The sequence below is a fragment of the Salmo trutta genome, chromosome 19, assembly GCF_901001165.1.
Source record: "Salmo trutta chromosome 19, fSalTru1.1, whole genome shotgun sequence".
NCBI classification, from domain to species: Eukaryota; Metazoa; Chordata; class Actinopteri; order Salmoniformes; family Salmonidae; genus Salmo; species Salmo trutta.
Window position 1 is genome coordinate 44,459,116 of NC_042975.1, and position 16,927 is coordinate 44,476,042.

General features: G+C 45.5%; 2 protein-coding genes across 8 annotated transcripts in view; both read left to right on the forward strand.

The window, feature by feature from the left end:
• The window catches only part of LOC115154704 (signal-induced proliferation-associated 1-like protein 2), a 45,757-nt gene extending 39,228 nt beyond the window's left edge, over positions 1-6,529 (forward strand). For 4 of the 7 annotated variants that reach the window (XM_029701184.1, XM_029701186.1, XM_029701185.1 and 1 more), the window contains exon 16: positions 1,606-4,239. In XM_029701184.1, the coding sequence (XP_029557044.1) occupies positions 1,606-1,881 (276 nt within the window). In that variant the 3' untranslated portion in view covers positions 1,882-4,239. Of the gene's footprint in view, positions 1-1,605 lie in introns of all 7 variants that reach the window. The other 3 variants (XM_029701190.1, XM_029701189.1, XM_029701188.1) reach the window with 3 other exon arrangements.
• Positions 6,530-7,850: 1,321 nt separating this feature from the next.
• Positions 7,851-16,927, forward strand: part of LOC115154706 (sodium/potassium/calcium exchanger 3) — a 29,380-nt gene continuing 20,303 nt past the window's right edge. The window contains exons 1-3 of the mRNA XM_029701191.1: positions 7,851-7,977; positions 8,160-8,333; positions 16,112-16,228. Coding sequence (XP_029557051.1) covers positions 8,225-8,333; positions 16,112-16,228 — 226 coding nt within the window. The 5' untranslated portion in view covers positions 7,851-7,977; positions 8,160-8,224. The remainder of the gene's footprint in view (positions 7,978-8,159; positions 8,334-16,111; positions 16,229-16,927) is intronic.

A 16,927-nucleotide genomic window follows, 5' to 3' on the forward strand; every position in this document is an offset into this window, starting at 1 on the left:
TTCTTTATTGATCAATGACTTTGTTCTGCAAGTGAACAGAAGATGTGGCAATGCACATCACTTTTGGAGGGTTACAAAAAGTCAGTTAAAGGTAGTGTGAATGGAATACAGTTGGCAAAACTGGTTGTAGTGGTAGTAGCCCCTGTCTGTTTGTCTACCCTGAGTCTCTGTTTCCTGTCTCTGTTGCTACCGTGTATGACATAGCAAACAGGAAGCATTTACTATGGCAAATCACCGCTCTGAAGGTTGCAATAGCTGATTTCAAACTCAGTTCCAAGTAGTAATGGATTAGGGTGACCCCTGCTGATTAGGAATGCAAGTCATTTTAAAGTTTGGTAGACTTTAGAGAAATCTCACTTGTATAACAATCAGCTACATTAAAAATGTTATGGCAATTCCTCTGCTCTTGTTTAAAGGTCCAATGTAGCTGTTTTTGTTTCAATATCAAATCCTTTCTGGGCAACAATTATGTACCTTACTGCGATTGTTTTCAATTAAAAGGGTCAAAAAGGGGCCTCCCGAGTGGCGCAGTGGTCTAAGGCACTGCATCGCAGTGCTAGTTGTGCCACTAGAGAACCTGGTTTGAGTCCAGGCTCTGTCGCAGCCAGCCACGACTGGGAGACCCATGGGGCGGTGCACAATTGGCCCAGCGTTGTCTGGATTAGGGTAGGGTTTGGCCAGCAGGGATGTTCCTGTCCCATCGCGCACTAGCGACTCCTGTGGCGGGCCGGACGCAATGCACACTGACACGGTCGCCAGGTGTACGGTGCTTCCTCCGACACATTGGTGTGGCTGTCTTCTGGGTTAAGCGAGCAATGTGTCAAGAAGCAGTGCAGCTTGGCTGGGTTGTGTTTTGGAGGACCCACGGCTCTCGACCTTCGCCTCTCTCGAGACCGTACGGGAGCTGCAGCGATGGGACAGGACTGTAACTACCAATTGGATACCATGAAATTGGGGAGAAAAATAATAAAATAATAAAATAAAAAATAATGGTCAAATAGAAATAAAAATAGCTTCTTGGCAAAGAGCAATTCCTCAAGCAAGAATTTTGCTATGACTGTCTGGGTGTGGTCTGGGAGTGGGGAGAACTAAAAACTAGCTGTTATTGGCAGAGAGGTTTGGAACTCTCTTTCTTATTGGTCTATTAACTGTGATGTCACCAGGCAGGCCAAAACTCCATACCACCAAAACAGGCTGGCATTTCAGACAGTCTTTTCAAACAGCTCTTACACTAAAATGGCATTATCATAACGTTCACAATTTCACAGTATTATTCCAACCTCATAGTGTGGAAATATATATAAAACACAGGAAAGTCTAGTTGTTGGCTGCACTGGGTCTTTAATAAGAGATTGATTTATTAATTGGTTGTATGGTCTCGAACAAGTGGTTGCCATAGTAAATCCGTCTGAACATTTCCTCCATACTCCACCTCTCCCCATGGAGTGCTTTTATGGAAGGTAATTGGTTTGTATTTGCGTGTGTGTGTGTGTGTGTGCAAGCATCTGTTATGTGTGTGTGCTTCTCCAGTACCCAGTCTTGCACTGCCTCCACCACTATAAGGCTTGTATGTTTGTGAACCCCTCTGTCTGTGTGTGCCTGCAGTCTTGTCCACTCAATGCAGCCACCCCTCACCCACCTCCACCTCCACCCATACCCAGCCCCCTCTCACCCCTCCATCCATCCCAGCCATGGTGGTCTGACAGACGGGTGTTGTTGTGTGCCGCTCCCTGGCAGGAGAAGGAGGACAAGGCGGTGCTGCAGGCCGAGGTGCAGAGCCTCAGGCAGAATAACCAGCGGCTGCAGGAGGAATCCCAGAGCACCGTGTCCCGCCTCATCAAAGTCACCGAACTGCTGTGCAATGTCAACAAGCCCTGTTAGCTCCACCACAGTACACACTGTGTACACACACACACACACAGATCACACACAAACAAACACACACAGATAATCGCACACAAACAAACACACACACCCACACACACAGACGATCGCACACAGATCACAAACACACGGTGCATTCAATATTGTATAAAACACACCAGCACAGTACATCAACATGCTCTACACCACGTATATAGACACATGCATAATACTCCGCATTCTGTAGGATGACATTTTACCTCTGGGCAAGCCCATGAGGGCAGAACCAACTCAAAAAACAACTCTGAGACATTTCTCATCATCTGATAGTCCTCTCAATAGATTGACTAATGGTTGTGCTTTACCCAAGAGTGTGTTTTGTACCTTGAGTGTGTGTGTGTGTGTGTGTGTGTGTGTGTGTGTGTGTGTGTGTGTGTGTGTGTGTGTGTGTGTGTGTGTGTGTGTGTGTGTGTGTGTGTGTGTGTGTGTGTGTGTGTGTGTGTGTGTGTGTGTGTGTGTGTGCCGTCACTATGGTTCTTTTATCTTGCTTCACATACTTGACAAGTTGGGCAGAATAGCAATTGCTTAAAACAACCCAGTTGATTTAGATGAAGAGGCACGTGTGCAGCATGTTTGGTGGCTGTTTTTTCAATTGACCCAAAGCGTGTGTATGTCTCATGATGTACGTATGTAAACAGTAGCCTCCCTCCCCTCTCTGCTCAACCCACGCAATGATATGCAGCGTCTCGGACCGAGAACAGTTCAGCTGGGCACCCTTAGAGTGGAGGGCCTTGGAGCTACATATTACACAGGAAAAATGACAATTGCATGCCTGCAGGTAGCCTGCTGGAAAAGATGGAATGATGCATACTGACCCTGCCTCGCTCTGCCAACATTCTCACGGAATGGTTAATTCATTGTGTAGAGACACCATTCTCTCCTCTCCATACCTCCTCAGCTTAATTTCAAGGGTTGTGGACTTGAGTATTCCACGTCTGCTTCCAGTGAATGAGACACAATTTAATTTATAAGGGAATTGACTCACCGAATTAATTCTGATTGAGTTGAAACAGATATTCAAGTGGATAATACCTCTGCTGAGGATGAAACAATGGGAGAGATCCTCATTATCCCTGAAAGACTGGCTGTAGAAGCTATGCTGTAGAAAGTGCACCCCCTGCTGGACTGAACCATGCATTGCCATAAGGCAGCTCTCCTTTTAGACAAACATATTGTCGGGATTTAATGTGAACTGGACAGGATTCCTTTAGTGAACACAGCCTTCTGTGTTCCAATATCTTTTGTGTTTGATGGCCACAATGACAATTCAGTGTATTTGAAATGAATTCAGAATGTAGTGGTTTCCTGTGGGTGAGGGATTCCCCCATTTCACCCTAATGTTTTTGTCTGTGTACCTACTGTATGTGTGTTTCTGCGTTGTTCTTGCACTTTTAGCATCACCTATATCGGCATGGGACAGGGCACATATTTAACCTCCTGCCCAGGTTCATGCCTTGCTTGAAACATTTAAGTGGATTTGATCTCACCACTTCACCTCACCCCACCTCACCTTCAGGTCCACTGCTGATGACGCCAATAACAATGTGAGATCAGAGGAGAACGGGATTATTCCTCCTCCAAGACTGTTCTGCCAAAAGATGCCAAGGCAGCTCTTCTACACCCAACTCAAACCACTGGACCCAGCTGTGTTGTACAGCTCTGTAAGGGATGCCCAACAATTGTCACTCAAAGCTCTTGTTTGTTGTATATAGTATTTGACTTCCTCTTGTAATGTTATTTTAGAGTCACTGTGATTACCCGGTACCAGCAGATAATGATATATTCAAATTAAATTATAAATCTAAACTTTATCTATATGTGAAGACAACATGTACAGCTGAACTGCTCAGTGCTACTTAGTACATTTGGTTGTGTATGCCCTCAATTGCAGGATGGTTTAATATGGAGACTAGTGTAAATGTGCCCAAACAGGCTGTTTGGAGCTACGCTGTTTAAAATGGTGATGCCTTGTTGTTGGAAATGATTAGCAGAGTGGAGAAGTGTAAGAATATCTGATGTTTTACTGTGTTCTTCTGTATAGTTCTGTAGATTGTAGGAGGTTGATGAAGCATGATAATGCACCAGGTAACTTCCCAGCTCCCCTCTCTGTGTGTGTATGTATGTAAACAAACAAAAAAAATGGAATAACTTATTAATCTTGCAAATGTGGAATTCCCTGTTAGATGTGTCAATACAAGGGGAGGGAGGCAGCAGTTAGATGTGCTATAAAGTTAAAATGGTATGATAGGGGTTGGTTTTAAGGAAGAATCTGTTTTTATATATACATTCAAATACAAGAAGACAAGAGGTTAAATATTTCTGCAATGTTCTAGTATTTCTTGGGGAAATGATAACGGTTATCGTTATCATTCTAGTATTGAGCTATTCATTCAGAGCTCCTACGTTCACGTTCAATAAGGTCTCTAATGCCACTAGGTACGCCTTAAAGAGTGACTCTGGGACTCTCCAGAGAGGACAGGACAGACAACATGGTCAGACTGGTTCATGTGAAGGCTTCTCTCTCAGACATTGTGCCTACCTGAAATTGTAATGTACGGTAACTCAGCTTGGTGTCTTCATTTCAGTTCTTCATGGTCATTGTTTGCAGACAGTGTCAGGTTGTCCTGTATCCTGCAGGATAGACAGGCGTGTCTGCCACATGACAGTGGTAGATGTAGGGTTGGTTGGTATGGGGTCTCTCCAGGGTCCGCTCGTCAATCCTCCCACTGAGGATCTGTGGCCATTAAATAAAAAATGATGGGTTTAGGGACCCAAGGTTATAGGTTATATGAAGACGATATGAAGTTTGTGTTTGCTTTTGTTAGGTTAAAGGAAATGATCCGTATAGCGCTGGTTTAAGACCAGTATCTCCAACTTTACTGAATCACTATCATTCAATTCATAAAAACATAACTTTCCACAATCATTTGGACTTGAACCATCCAGTGCACTTTGAACCCCCATTTATGTATCACAAAAAGTATCCCTGAGTGACCCCTAACAACACCTTGTATGCCTGAGTGACCCCTAACAACACCTTGTATGCCTGAGTGACCCCTAACAACTCCTTGTATCCCTGAGTGACCCCTAACAACACCTTGTATGCCTGAGTGACCCCTAACAACACCTTGTATGCCTGAGTGACTCCTAACAACACCTTGTATGCCTGAGTGACCCCTAACAACACCTTGTATCCCTAAGTGGCCCCTAACAACACCTTGTATCCCTAAGTGACCCCTAACAACACCTTGTATGCCTGAGTGACCCCTAACAACACCTTGTATGCCTGAGTGACTCCTAACAACACCTTGTATCCCTGAGTGACCCCTAACAACACCTTGTATGCCTGAGTGACCCCTAACAACACCTTGTATCCCTGAGTGACCCCTAACAACACCTTGTATGCCTGAGTGACCCCTAACAACACCTTGTATGCCTGAGTGACCCCTAACAACACCTTGTATCCCTGAGTGACCCCTAACAACACCTTGTATCCCTAAGTGACCCCTAACAACACCTTGTATGCCTGAGTGACCCCTAACAACACCTTGTATGCCTGAGTGACTCCTAACAACACCTTGTATCCCTGAGTGACCCCTAACAACACCTTGTATGCCTGAGTGACCCCTAACAACACCTTGTATGCCTGAGTGACCCCTAACAACACCTTGTATCCCTGAGTGACCCCTAACAACACCTTGTATGCCTGAGTGACCCCTAACAACACCTTGTATGCCTGAGTGACCCCTAACAACACCTTGTATGCCTGAGTGACCCCTAACAACACCTTGTATGCCTGAGTGACCCCTAACAACACCTTGTATCCCTGAGTGACCCCTAACAACACCTTGTATGCCTGAGTGACCCCTAACAACACCTTGTATGCCTGAGTGACCCCTAACAACACCTTGTATGCCTGAGTGACCCCTAACAACACCTTGTATGCCTGAGTGACCCCTAACAACACATTGCAGATGGTAACAATGCAGTAGTCCTTTCACTCACCAGCTCTAGGCTACATCAGCTGGCAAACGATCTCCACCCAGCCAATAGTAAACCTGTGAGAATGATCCCTGGTAGAGACATTGTGGTTGTTGCCTCCTCCCATCCATGCTGTAGGAGAGGAAACCAATGACCAGATGTTTTTATTTTATCCTCTTATTTGTTTGCCTTATATGTCATTGCATCATCCTTACAGGAAACCAATGCTGTCAGTACAGTGTGTGCCCTACTTCCACCTTGTCATCTCTTTGCTGCTGTTGTAGAAGGGGATGTATTCATGTGGCCATACAGTAAGGATGATAGAATACAGTACATTATTACCAGTGGAACCTCATAACATCACATCCCCAGTGTAGGTTTACGGGAGGCTCATGTCACAACGGTAACATGCATTATGCACTCTGCTCAGCCAGTTAAAGAGCTGACGTTACCATAACCAGGCAGGGGAACACCGAGGGAATGTACTGTAACAAACATGCTTTCAGTATGATGCCACCTTCAAACCTGTTATTTCATTCATGAGAAAAGTAAATTGACTAAATGTTGTTCATGTACTGTGAACTGGAGGGCTCATGGCAATAAAGAATCGTCTGTACCTTTAGAAGTGGTCGGTGTGTCAATGCTATGCTTGTCAATGTCTCTTTCTTTGTGGGGCCTGAGAAATGGCAGTGTTGGGAAGCTCATATCCCTTTATTGAATCTCCAACTGAGGATTGTTCTTTTGATGCGATTCAGACGAATAAAAAGCCACCTGTTGATAATAATGTGACAACAACATGATGACTCCAGATCAGTCCTGACACCCGCTGCAGTGTCTGTTACAACCTCTGCATTATTAGTTTCACTCCGTCGGGTTATTCAAATACAACACAAACCCCAACTGCAGTCTTCCGGTAACTGGACCGTTCACAGTTGAATAGCCTACATCACATTTGCATGTGATCGCCATCATTCATGTAACTGATCCATTCAGAAGTAGATATAGGACTTTCTATAGGTGACTGTACAGACTAGGCATGGAGAGCATTACCATCGGTCTGAGCAGTTTTGCTGCATGTGAAACACAAGTCACAAAGTGTGTAATGACAACATGACTAAATAAAGAAAGGGAAGTGTTTATTTAATGGAACTCCTCTGGAATTTACTATATAGCGCATGCACCCTCTCCTCGTGCATATGCATGCGCATACACACACAGTAAACACTACAGAACACTGAGCCCTGTGTTGGACTATGTTAAATGTCTTCCTGAGTGCATACAGTATACAAAAAGGCAAATACATGTTTCAAGTCTCGTTCCACATGGTCCATAACAAGTCAAGACAACATAACACAAACACTTCCCTGAACTGTGTCCTCTGGAAAGCTTTCCTAAACACAAGTCGCGGTGAAGCTCTTTATCTTCCCTGGCCTGACACCTGGAGAAGGGCTGATGACAACAATACCGTGGCTTATGTCTTTATTTGGGGTTGGAGCAGCGGGTAGAATCTTCACTAGGGGCCAGAGCAAAACGTGTGCCAGACATACCGTAGCTCAAGGACTTAATGCAGGTTGTACTCATCGATGTTCTGTAAACATAGACAGCATGCACTGGTGTCCGTCTCTGTATGTGTGTGTGTGGGGGGGAAGAAACGGCCTCTCTCCTGTTCAGATATAATGTCTGTGAAATTGTTTAACCCGTCCAATTTTACACTTCGCCAACCACATCACTTTTGTTGTTTGACTACATTAGTACATTAGTAGGCCTACGAGTGTCTATTATAAATCCAGAGGTGATGAAGAATTCATTCCACTATGTTCAGATGTCAAATTGTCACACTGGTTGCTTGAGGAAATAGACTATCTTTGAAAATCGTCTGAGCACTGTTTTCTGTGTTGTTTTTGTTGCTCTATGTATTGCATGTCGCCGCCTAGTGGTTCCACTTTTAACGGAGCGCACAACACGACGACGGACACGACTTCAGAGCCAGTCGTTTGCCACCGCCTCAACTCTTTGGTTTAAACCTGCTTCTGCTGTCACCGACCTTTCAATCTATCTACCGATCTGAATGCTGTAAGTGCTGTCGTTACTTCTACACCCACCCACTCCCCATTTGCAATCTTGTGTGATCTCAAGGCATGGATGTCACGGTGCGCCTTGGCATAATACAATATTGTAATCCGAATTGAGCACAGTCTGCGAGGATTTAGCACGGGTTTACACAATCAGCGAACTTGACATTCAAGTTGTTGTAGGGGAAAGTGGAAACCGAGCTGATCGCAAACAGATATGTTTTGACCGGTGAGGGACCGACTTCGGAATGAAGAGGGCAGGACAGACTGGGAGACCGCGGCCGTTCCAGCGGTTCTGCTGCTGTGGAGTTGGGCTTCTCGCGGTCATTTGGCTCTCACAGTTCGCGCACGTGATAGGTGAGTTGTTCACAAGGATTAATGATGGGGGCAATTTTGTAGAATGTCAATTTATGAATATTCCTTGTGTGTTTGGGGTGTTTTTATTATCACATATTTTAAACTAATCGTTTTAGAATTATGAACATTTTAGCACATTTTCATATCATAGATTAAATTATAATATGCTTTCCTAAGTGGGGAAAGGCATCTGTCAGTCAGCTCATTCTGTGTCACATTCTTCATTCATTAAATACTGCCCTCACTAAATATGCCTGATTACCTAATTTCTTGGAGGAGATCATTATGTAACCATATTGATAAACGGCTGTATGGGATGAAAGAGAGAGATTTGTAACCAACAGATTGGAGGATCCCCTCCCCTGTCCCCTCCCCCAATAGTATGCACCTTGAGTGTGACACCTGCTTCACATTGGGAGCCTACTTTCAGCATCACCTCTCTGATTCAGAGGAGTTGGGTTAAATGCGGAAGACGCATTTCAGTTGAATGCATTCAGTTGTACAACTGACTAGGTATCCCCCTTTCCCTTTCCCTGCTCCAACCTGGCATACTCTCAGCCAATAACCTGCACAGAACCCCATATAATCACCCGAGGGAACTCAGAGAATACGTCTCCACCAAGCACTGCATTAAGTAACACTGAAGACAGATGATTGAAATTGCACTGCAGTGAGAACAGGGATATGCATGTAAACTGTGTGGGAAAGGATGCGCGTATGAACAAAAGAGGACATTGGGATGCAGTTATTCATTTCCTTTGTATGAACATCATAAGGTCAACATTCACCCAATAGGGGTCTTATTCTCTGCAGAGCTGGGTCTACGGTTTCCTCTTGGAGGATGGATTCACATATTCAGCTAGGAAGCGACAGATGATCAGGCTGAAGCGTTCAATCATGAGGTGTGTGTGCATGCGTGTGTACGTGCGTGAGATTGTGTGGGCCAGTCTCGTGATTTTGAGGTTGAGAGAGTATGAGTTAAAGTAATGATTTTTCATAGCTATGTCCCACGCTCCACGCTCTTCTCAATTTACATCGACAACATAGCTCAAGCAGTACGAAGCTCTCTCATCCAGTTGTATGCAGATGATACAGTCTTATCCTCAGCTGTCCCCTCCCTGGATTTTGGGTTAAACGCTCTACAACAAAGCTTTCTTAGTCTCCAACAAGCTTGCTCTGCCCTTAAACTTGTTCTGAACACCTCCAAAACAAAGGTCATGTGGTTTGGTAAGAAGAATGCCCCTCTCCCCACTGGTGTGATTACTACCTCTGAAGGTTTAGAGCTTGAGGTAGTCACCTCATACAAGCACTTGGGAGTATGGCTAGATGGTACACTGTTCTTCTCTCAGCACATATCAAAGTTGCAGGCTAAGGTTAAATCTAGACTTGGTTTCCTCTATTGTAATCGCTCCTCTTTCACCCCAGCTGCCAAACTAACACTGATTCAGATGACCATCCTACCTATGCTAGATTACAAAGACATCATTTATAGATCGGCAGGTAAGGGTGCTCTCGAGCGGCTAGATGTTCTTTACCATTCAGCCATCAGATTTGCCACCAATGCTCCTTATAGGACACATCACTGCACTCTATACTTCTCTGTAAACCCGTAGCAAGACCCACTGGTTGATGCTTATTTATAAAACCCTCTTAGGCCTCACTCCCTCCTATCTGAGATATCTACTGCAGCCCTCATCCTCCACATACAACACCCGTTCTGACAGTCACATTCTGTTAAAGGTCCCGAAAGCACACACATCCCTGGGTCGCTCCTCTTTTCAGTTCGCTGCAGCTAACGACTGGAACGAGCTGCAACAAACACTCAAACTGGACTGTTTTATCTCAATCTCTTCATTCAAAGACTCAATAATCGACACTCTTACTGACAGTTGTGGCTTCTTTGTGTGATGTATTGTTGTTTCTACCTTCTTGCCTTTTGTGCTGTTGTCTGTGCCCAATAATGTTTGTACCATGTTTTGTGCTGCTACCATGTTGTGTTGCTACCATGTTGTGTTGCTACCATGTTGTTGTCATGTTGTGTTGCTACCATGCTGTGTTGTCATGTGTTACTGTCTTTCTATGTTGTTGTATTAGGTCTCTCTTTATGTAGTGTTGTGTTGTCTCTCTTGTCATGATGTGTGTTTTGTCCTATATTTTTTTATTTATTTTTAATCCCAGCCCCCGTCCCCGCAGGAGGCCTTTTGCCTTTTGGTAGGCCGTCATTGTAAATAAGAATTTGTTCTTAACTGGCTTGCCTAGTTAAATAAAAAATGACACCAACGTTCTGATACTGTTAGTATTCTGCTTTAATAGCTGTCATATCTGTTTAAGTATTCTTCAGTTTTCCCCACTCTTTATACCTTCACTATCTTATAACTGACCTCGTGTTATTTACCCCATAGCTTCATTAATAGGTCTAACCTTGGGAAATAAAATGAGTAATTACTTAATGTATCTTTCTAATGGCAACATATTTGTATTACTCAATAAATGCATTATTTTTGCATATTCATCACACAGTATCATTCTAGTGGTAGGGCATTGGAAAATATTAAAATGCTCCAGGGCAGTGATTGGGGATATTGCCTTGTGAAGGATGCTGTCTTTCGGATAGGATAATAAATGGGTGTCCTGACTCTCTGTGGTCACTGAAGATCCCATTACAGTAAGAGTAGGGGTGTTAACCCCGTGTCCTGGCCCTCATACCAATCTGGCCCTCATACCACAATGGCCCTCATACAAATCTGGCCCTCATACCAATCTGGCCCTCATACCAATCTGGCCCTCATACCAATCTGGCCCTCATACCACCATGGCCCTCATACCAATCTGGCCCTCATACCAATCTGGCCCTCATACCAATCTGGCCCTCATACCAATCTGTCCCTCATACCAATCTGTCCCTCATACCAATCTGGCCCTCATACCATCATGGTCCTCATACGACCATGGCCCTCATACCAATCTGGCCCTCATACCACCATGGCCCTCATACCAATCTGGCCCTCATACCACCATGGCCCTCATACCTATCTGGCCCTCATACCAATCTGGCCCTCATACCACCATGGCCACATAATCATCCCAAGCTTCCAATTGGCTGATTCATTCCCCCTCCTCTCCCCTGTAACTATTCCCCAGCTCGTTGCTGTAAATAACAATGTGTTTTCAGTCAACTTACCTGGTAAAATAAAAAAATCCTAGTCACTATAGGGTGGCAGGTAGCCTAGCAATTAAGAGCTTTGGGCCAGTAACTGAAAAGTTGCTTGTTCAAATCCCTGAGCCGACAAGGTGGAACAATCTGCCCCATCAACAACTGGGTGCTGTGGATGTTGATTAAGGCAGCCCCCTGCACCTCTCTGATTTAGAGGGGTTGGGTTAAATGCAGAAGACACATTTTGGTTGAATGCATTCAGTTGTGGAACAGACTAGGTATTCCCTTCCCAGTTGTTTTTGAAGGCTGTTTAATTTATTGCTAATTCCAGTCTAGTTCGAGGCGGACCATAGCACCAATGCCTAAAATGCAGCAGACAGCTCATCCCAAGGAGTGAGGGAAGGATGTACCCATATCTTAACCCCACATCTTTGATTCTTCCCTCCTCAAAAGGACATGACCTGACGTGACAAAGTGTCTCAAAGAGACTCGACTTAGATCAGAGTGTGGTCTCAGTCTGGGTTAAAGCCCTGTGTTCTGTTGTCTCAGTCTGGGTTAAAGCCCTGTGTTCTGTGGTCTCAGTCTGGGTTAAAGCCCTGTGTTCTGTGGTCTCAGTCTGGGTTAAAGCCCTGTGTTCTGTGATGTGATGTGTGGTCTCAGTCTGGGTTAAAGCCCTGTGTTCTGTGATGTGTGGTCTCAGTCTGGGTTAAAACCCTGTGTTCTGTGTTCTGTGGTCTCAGTCTGGGTTAAAACCCTGTGTTCTGTGTTCTGTGCTCTCAGTCTGGGTTAAAACCTTGTGTTCTGTGATGTGTGGTCTCAGTCTGGGTTAAAACCCTGTGTTCTGTGATGTGTGGTCTCAGTCTGGGTTAAAGCCCTGTGTTCTGTGGTCTCAGTCTGGGTTAAAGCCCTGTGTTCTGTGGTCTCAGTCTGGGTTAAAGCCCTGTGTTCTGTGATGTGTAGTCTCAGTCTGGGTTAAAACCCTGTGTTCTGTTGTCTCAGTCTGGGTTAAAGCCCTGTGTTCTGTGATGTGTGATCTCAGTCTGGGTTAAAGCCCTGTGTTCTGTTGTCTCAGTCTGGGTTAAAGCCCTGTGTTCTGTGATGTGTGATCTCAGTCTGGGTTAAAACCCTGTGTTTTGTGGTCTCAGTCTGGGTCTGGGTTAAAGCCCTGTGTTCTGTGGTCTCAGTCTGGGTTAAAGCCCTGTGTTCTGTGGTCTCAGTCTGGGTTAAAGCCCTGTGTTCTGTGATGTGTAGTCTCAGTCTGGGTTAAAACCCTGTGTTCTGTTGTCTCAGTCTGGGTTAAAGCCCTGTGTTCTGTGATATCAGTCTGGGTTAAAACCCTGTGTTTTGTGGTCTCAGTCTGGGTCTGGGTTAAAGCCCTGTGTTCTGTGGTCTCAGTCTGGGTTAAAGCCCTGTGTTCTGTGGTCTCAGTCTGGGTTAAAGCCCTGTGTTCTGTGATGTGTGGTCTCAGTCTGGGTTAAAGCCCTGTGTTCTGTGATGTGTGATCTCAGTCTGGGTTAAAGCCCTGTGTTCTGTTGTCTCAGTCTGGGTTAAAGCCCTGTGTTCTGTGATGTGTGATCTCAGTCTGGGTTAAAACCCTGTGTTTTGTGGTCTCAGTCTGGGTTAAAGCCCTGTGTTCTGTTGTCTCAGTCTGGGTTAAAGCCCTGTGTTCTGTGATGTGTGATCTCAGTCTGGGTTAAAACCCTGTGTTTTGTGGTCTCAGTCTGGGTCTGGGTTAAAGCCCTGTGTTCTGTGATGTGTGGTCGTGCTGTGAGAGTGTAATAATGATGGCGGCAGCGGCGCCATCTGTGACGGGCCCATTTTAGAATTTCACATTACCCAGGCTCCTCTTGACGCCTCCACATGAAAGGTGCCACACCCCCATGCTCAGGCCTAGAGCAAAACACTTGTGAAACACGTTGATTGGACTGTAATGTAAAACAAAGCGGACAGTGATCATGAAACAGACTGGACACAGAGAGAGAACAAGCAGTCTCATAACAACCGAGGGTAATGGCGCCCATTGGCTGGCTCTGCTCTGCTCTGGACAGATAGATCTCAGTGGTTGGTAGTGGCTACCTCTTATGTGTTTCCATAGGAGACAATCACTTAGATATACACTATATCTTTTTTTTAAAGTATGTGGACACCCCTTCAAATGAGTGGATTCGGCTATTTCAGCCATAGCCATTGCTGACAGATGTATAAAATCTAGCACACAGCTCCATAGACAAACATTGGCAGTAGAATGGCCTGTTCCTGAACAGCTCAGTGACTTTCAAAACTCAGCAAAAAAAGAAACGTCCCTTTTTCAGGACCCTGTCTTTCAAAGATAATTCGTAAAAATCCAGATAACTTCACAGATCTTCATTGTAAAGAGTTTAAACACTGTTTCCCATGCTTGTTCAATGAACCATAAACAATTAATGAACATGCACCTGTGGAACGGTCGTTAAGACACTAACAGCTTACAGACGGTAGGCAATTAAGGTCACGAGTCGTGGTTTTGTCTCACCAGGGGTGATGGTTGGATTCACGTTTATCGTCGAAGGAATGAGCATTACACTAAGGCCTGTACTCTGGAGCGGGATCGATTTGGAGGTGGAGGGTCCGTCATGGTCTGGGGCTGTGTGTCACAGCATCATCGGACTGAGCTTGTTGTCATTGCAGGCAATCTCAATGCTGTGCGTTACTGGGAAGACATCCTCCTCCCTCATGTGGTACCCTTCCTGCAGGCTCATCCTGACATGACCCTCCAGCATGACAATGCCACCAGCCATACTGCTCGTTCTGTGCGTGATTTCCTGCAAGACAGGAATGTCAGTGTTCTGCCATGGGCAGCGAAGAGCCCGGATCTCAATCCCATTGAGCACGTCTGGGACATGTTGGATTGGAAGGTGAGGGCTAGGGCCATTCCCCCCAGAAATGTCCGGGAACTTGCAGGTGCCTTGGTGGAAGAGTGGGGTAACATCTCACAGCAAGAACTGGCAAATCGGGTGCAGTCCATGAGGAGGAGATGCACTGCAGTACTTAATGCAGCTGGTGGCCACACCAGATACTGACTGTTACTTTTGATTTTGACCCGCCCTTTGTTCAGGGACACATTATTCAATTTCTGTTAGTCACATGTCTGTGGAACTTGTCCAGTTTATGTCTCAGTTGTTGAATCTTGTTATGTTCATACAAATATTTACACATGTTAAGTTTGCTGAAAATAAACACAGGTGACATTGAGAGGACGTTTCTTTTTTTGCTGAGTTTAGGATGACACCTTTCCAACAAGTCAGTTTGTCAAATTCCTGCTCTGCTAGAGCTGCCCCGGTCAACTGTAAGTGCTGTTATTGTGAAGTGGAAACTTCTTGGAGCAACAACAGCTCAACCGCGAAGTGGTAGGTAACACCAGCTCACAGAACGGGACCGCCGAATGCTGAAGCACATAGCGTGCGACACTCACTACTCTGTTACAAACTGCCTCTGGAAGCAACGTCGGCACAATAACTGTTTGTTGGGAGCTTCATGACATGGGTTTCCATGGCCGAGCAGCCGCACAGAATCCTAAGATCACCATGCACAATGCCAAGCGTCGGCTGGAGTGGTGTAAAGCTCGCTGCAATTGGACCCTGGAGCAGTGGAAACACCTTCTCTGGAGTGATGAATCACACTTCGCCATCTGGCAGTCCGACGGATGAGTCTGGGTTCGGCGGATGCCAGGAGAACGCTACCTGTCCGAATGCATAGTGCCAACTGTAAAGTTTGGTGGAGCTCGGTCTGGGGCTGATTTTCATGGTTTGGGCTAGGCCCCTTAGTTCCAGTGAAGGGAAATCTTAAGGCTACAGCATACAATGACATTCTAGATGATTCCAATTTTGTAGCAAAAGGTTAGGGAAGGCCCTTCCTTGTTTCAGCATGACAATGCCCCCGTGCACAAAGCAAGGTCCATACAGAACTTGACTGGCCTGCACAGAACCCTGACCTCAACCCCATCGAACACCTTTTGGATGAATTGGAATACCAACTGCGAGCCAGGCCTAATCGCCCAACATCAGTGGCCAACCTCTCTAGCTCTTGTGGCTGAATGGAAGCAAGTCCCCGCAGCAATGTTCCAACATCTAGTGAAAAGCCTTCCCAGAAGATTGGAGGCTGTTATAGCAGCAAAGGGGGGACCAACTCCATTTTAATGCCCACGATTTTGGAATGAGATGTTTGACGAGCAGGTGTCCACATAAAGGTTAAATTAAATAGATCATGTAGTGTAGCAGTGGAGGTCCTCCCTGTTGATGCTGTCCTTCCTTATATAGTGGTGCAAAGCTGAAGCCCAAATAAAGAGATTGGCTATCAGCAGAGGGATATAGAACAGGGATTTACACCGTGAAGAGATTACAGAGATGAATGGTTTATGAGAGTTCGCTCATAAAAGATTACATGATCTCCTCTGCTGACCCGCTCCGGTTTCTTTCTCCAGCCTCCATAATGAGGTGTCCAAATTTCTCTTCATCTTCTGTCAGATCTGCGTTAGAACACAAGCCTTTGAATGTTGTGTCCAATAGTGTCTTTTGACCAGTGTTTTGAGGAGCCTCGGTGCAATGCAATACTCAAATGACAAGCCAAATGTCTTATATTTCAACAGAGCCGGAGTCATCCGGGTCTCATTCTGGAGAGGATGGCGTTCCAGTCCGTTCCAGACGCAGGCTGATGCAGGAAGAGTGGACAGAAGACAACCAGACCCTGGACCTTTCTAGACCAGGTGAGTCAGCCTCCCAGCCCCAAATCTTTCTCACTTCCACCTTGCCACTGACGCTAACTGCTCTCCCTGTTTATGTTCCCAACCATGTCCTCTGGCACACAGATCTCCTCAGAGAATTACAACTGATGCGGACCACCTTCAAACTCGATAGTCTCTCTGTACTCATTTTACATTACATTTTAGTCATTTAGCAGATGCTCTTATACAGAGCAACTTAATAGTGTTCCACTATGCGTTAAATTATAAATTAGATTCCATAGGAGCCCTACAAGTCCTGAAGACACACGTGATGCACAAACTGTCTCTTGACTAAAGATTTATTTTCCAAACTTTGTGGGACACTTGAGGGGGGCTCCAAGTGTGTCTTAGCTGTGTAGATGTGACTGAGTGTGTGTTTATGTTTATGTGTGTTTGGGGTAGACAGTTGAGTCTGTGTGTGTGCTGGTGAACCCTGGCTCTCCTTCTCCCCTGCGGGTTAACTGAAAAGGTCATGTGGGCCGAGACTGCAGTGCAGTGGTTGTCAGGAATCTCTGCTCTGTAAACTGTGTCTCAAACTTGGCTGCCGGGCCAGAGGAAAGGTTCTGTCTGGAGGGGTTAGAGCACCATGCCAGACTTGTGCAATGGAAGAATCAAGGCAATAGATAAACAGTTAGTAAACACAGTGGAGGACATGGGGGGGAGAAGACAGCTAGGGAGGAG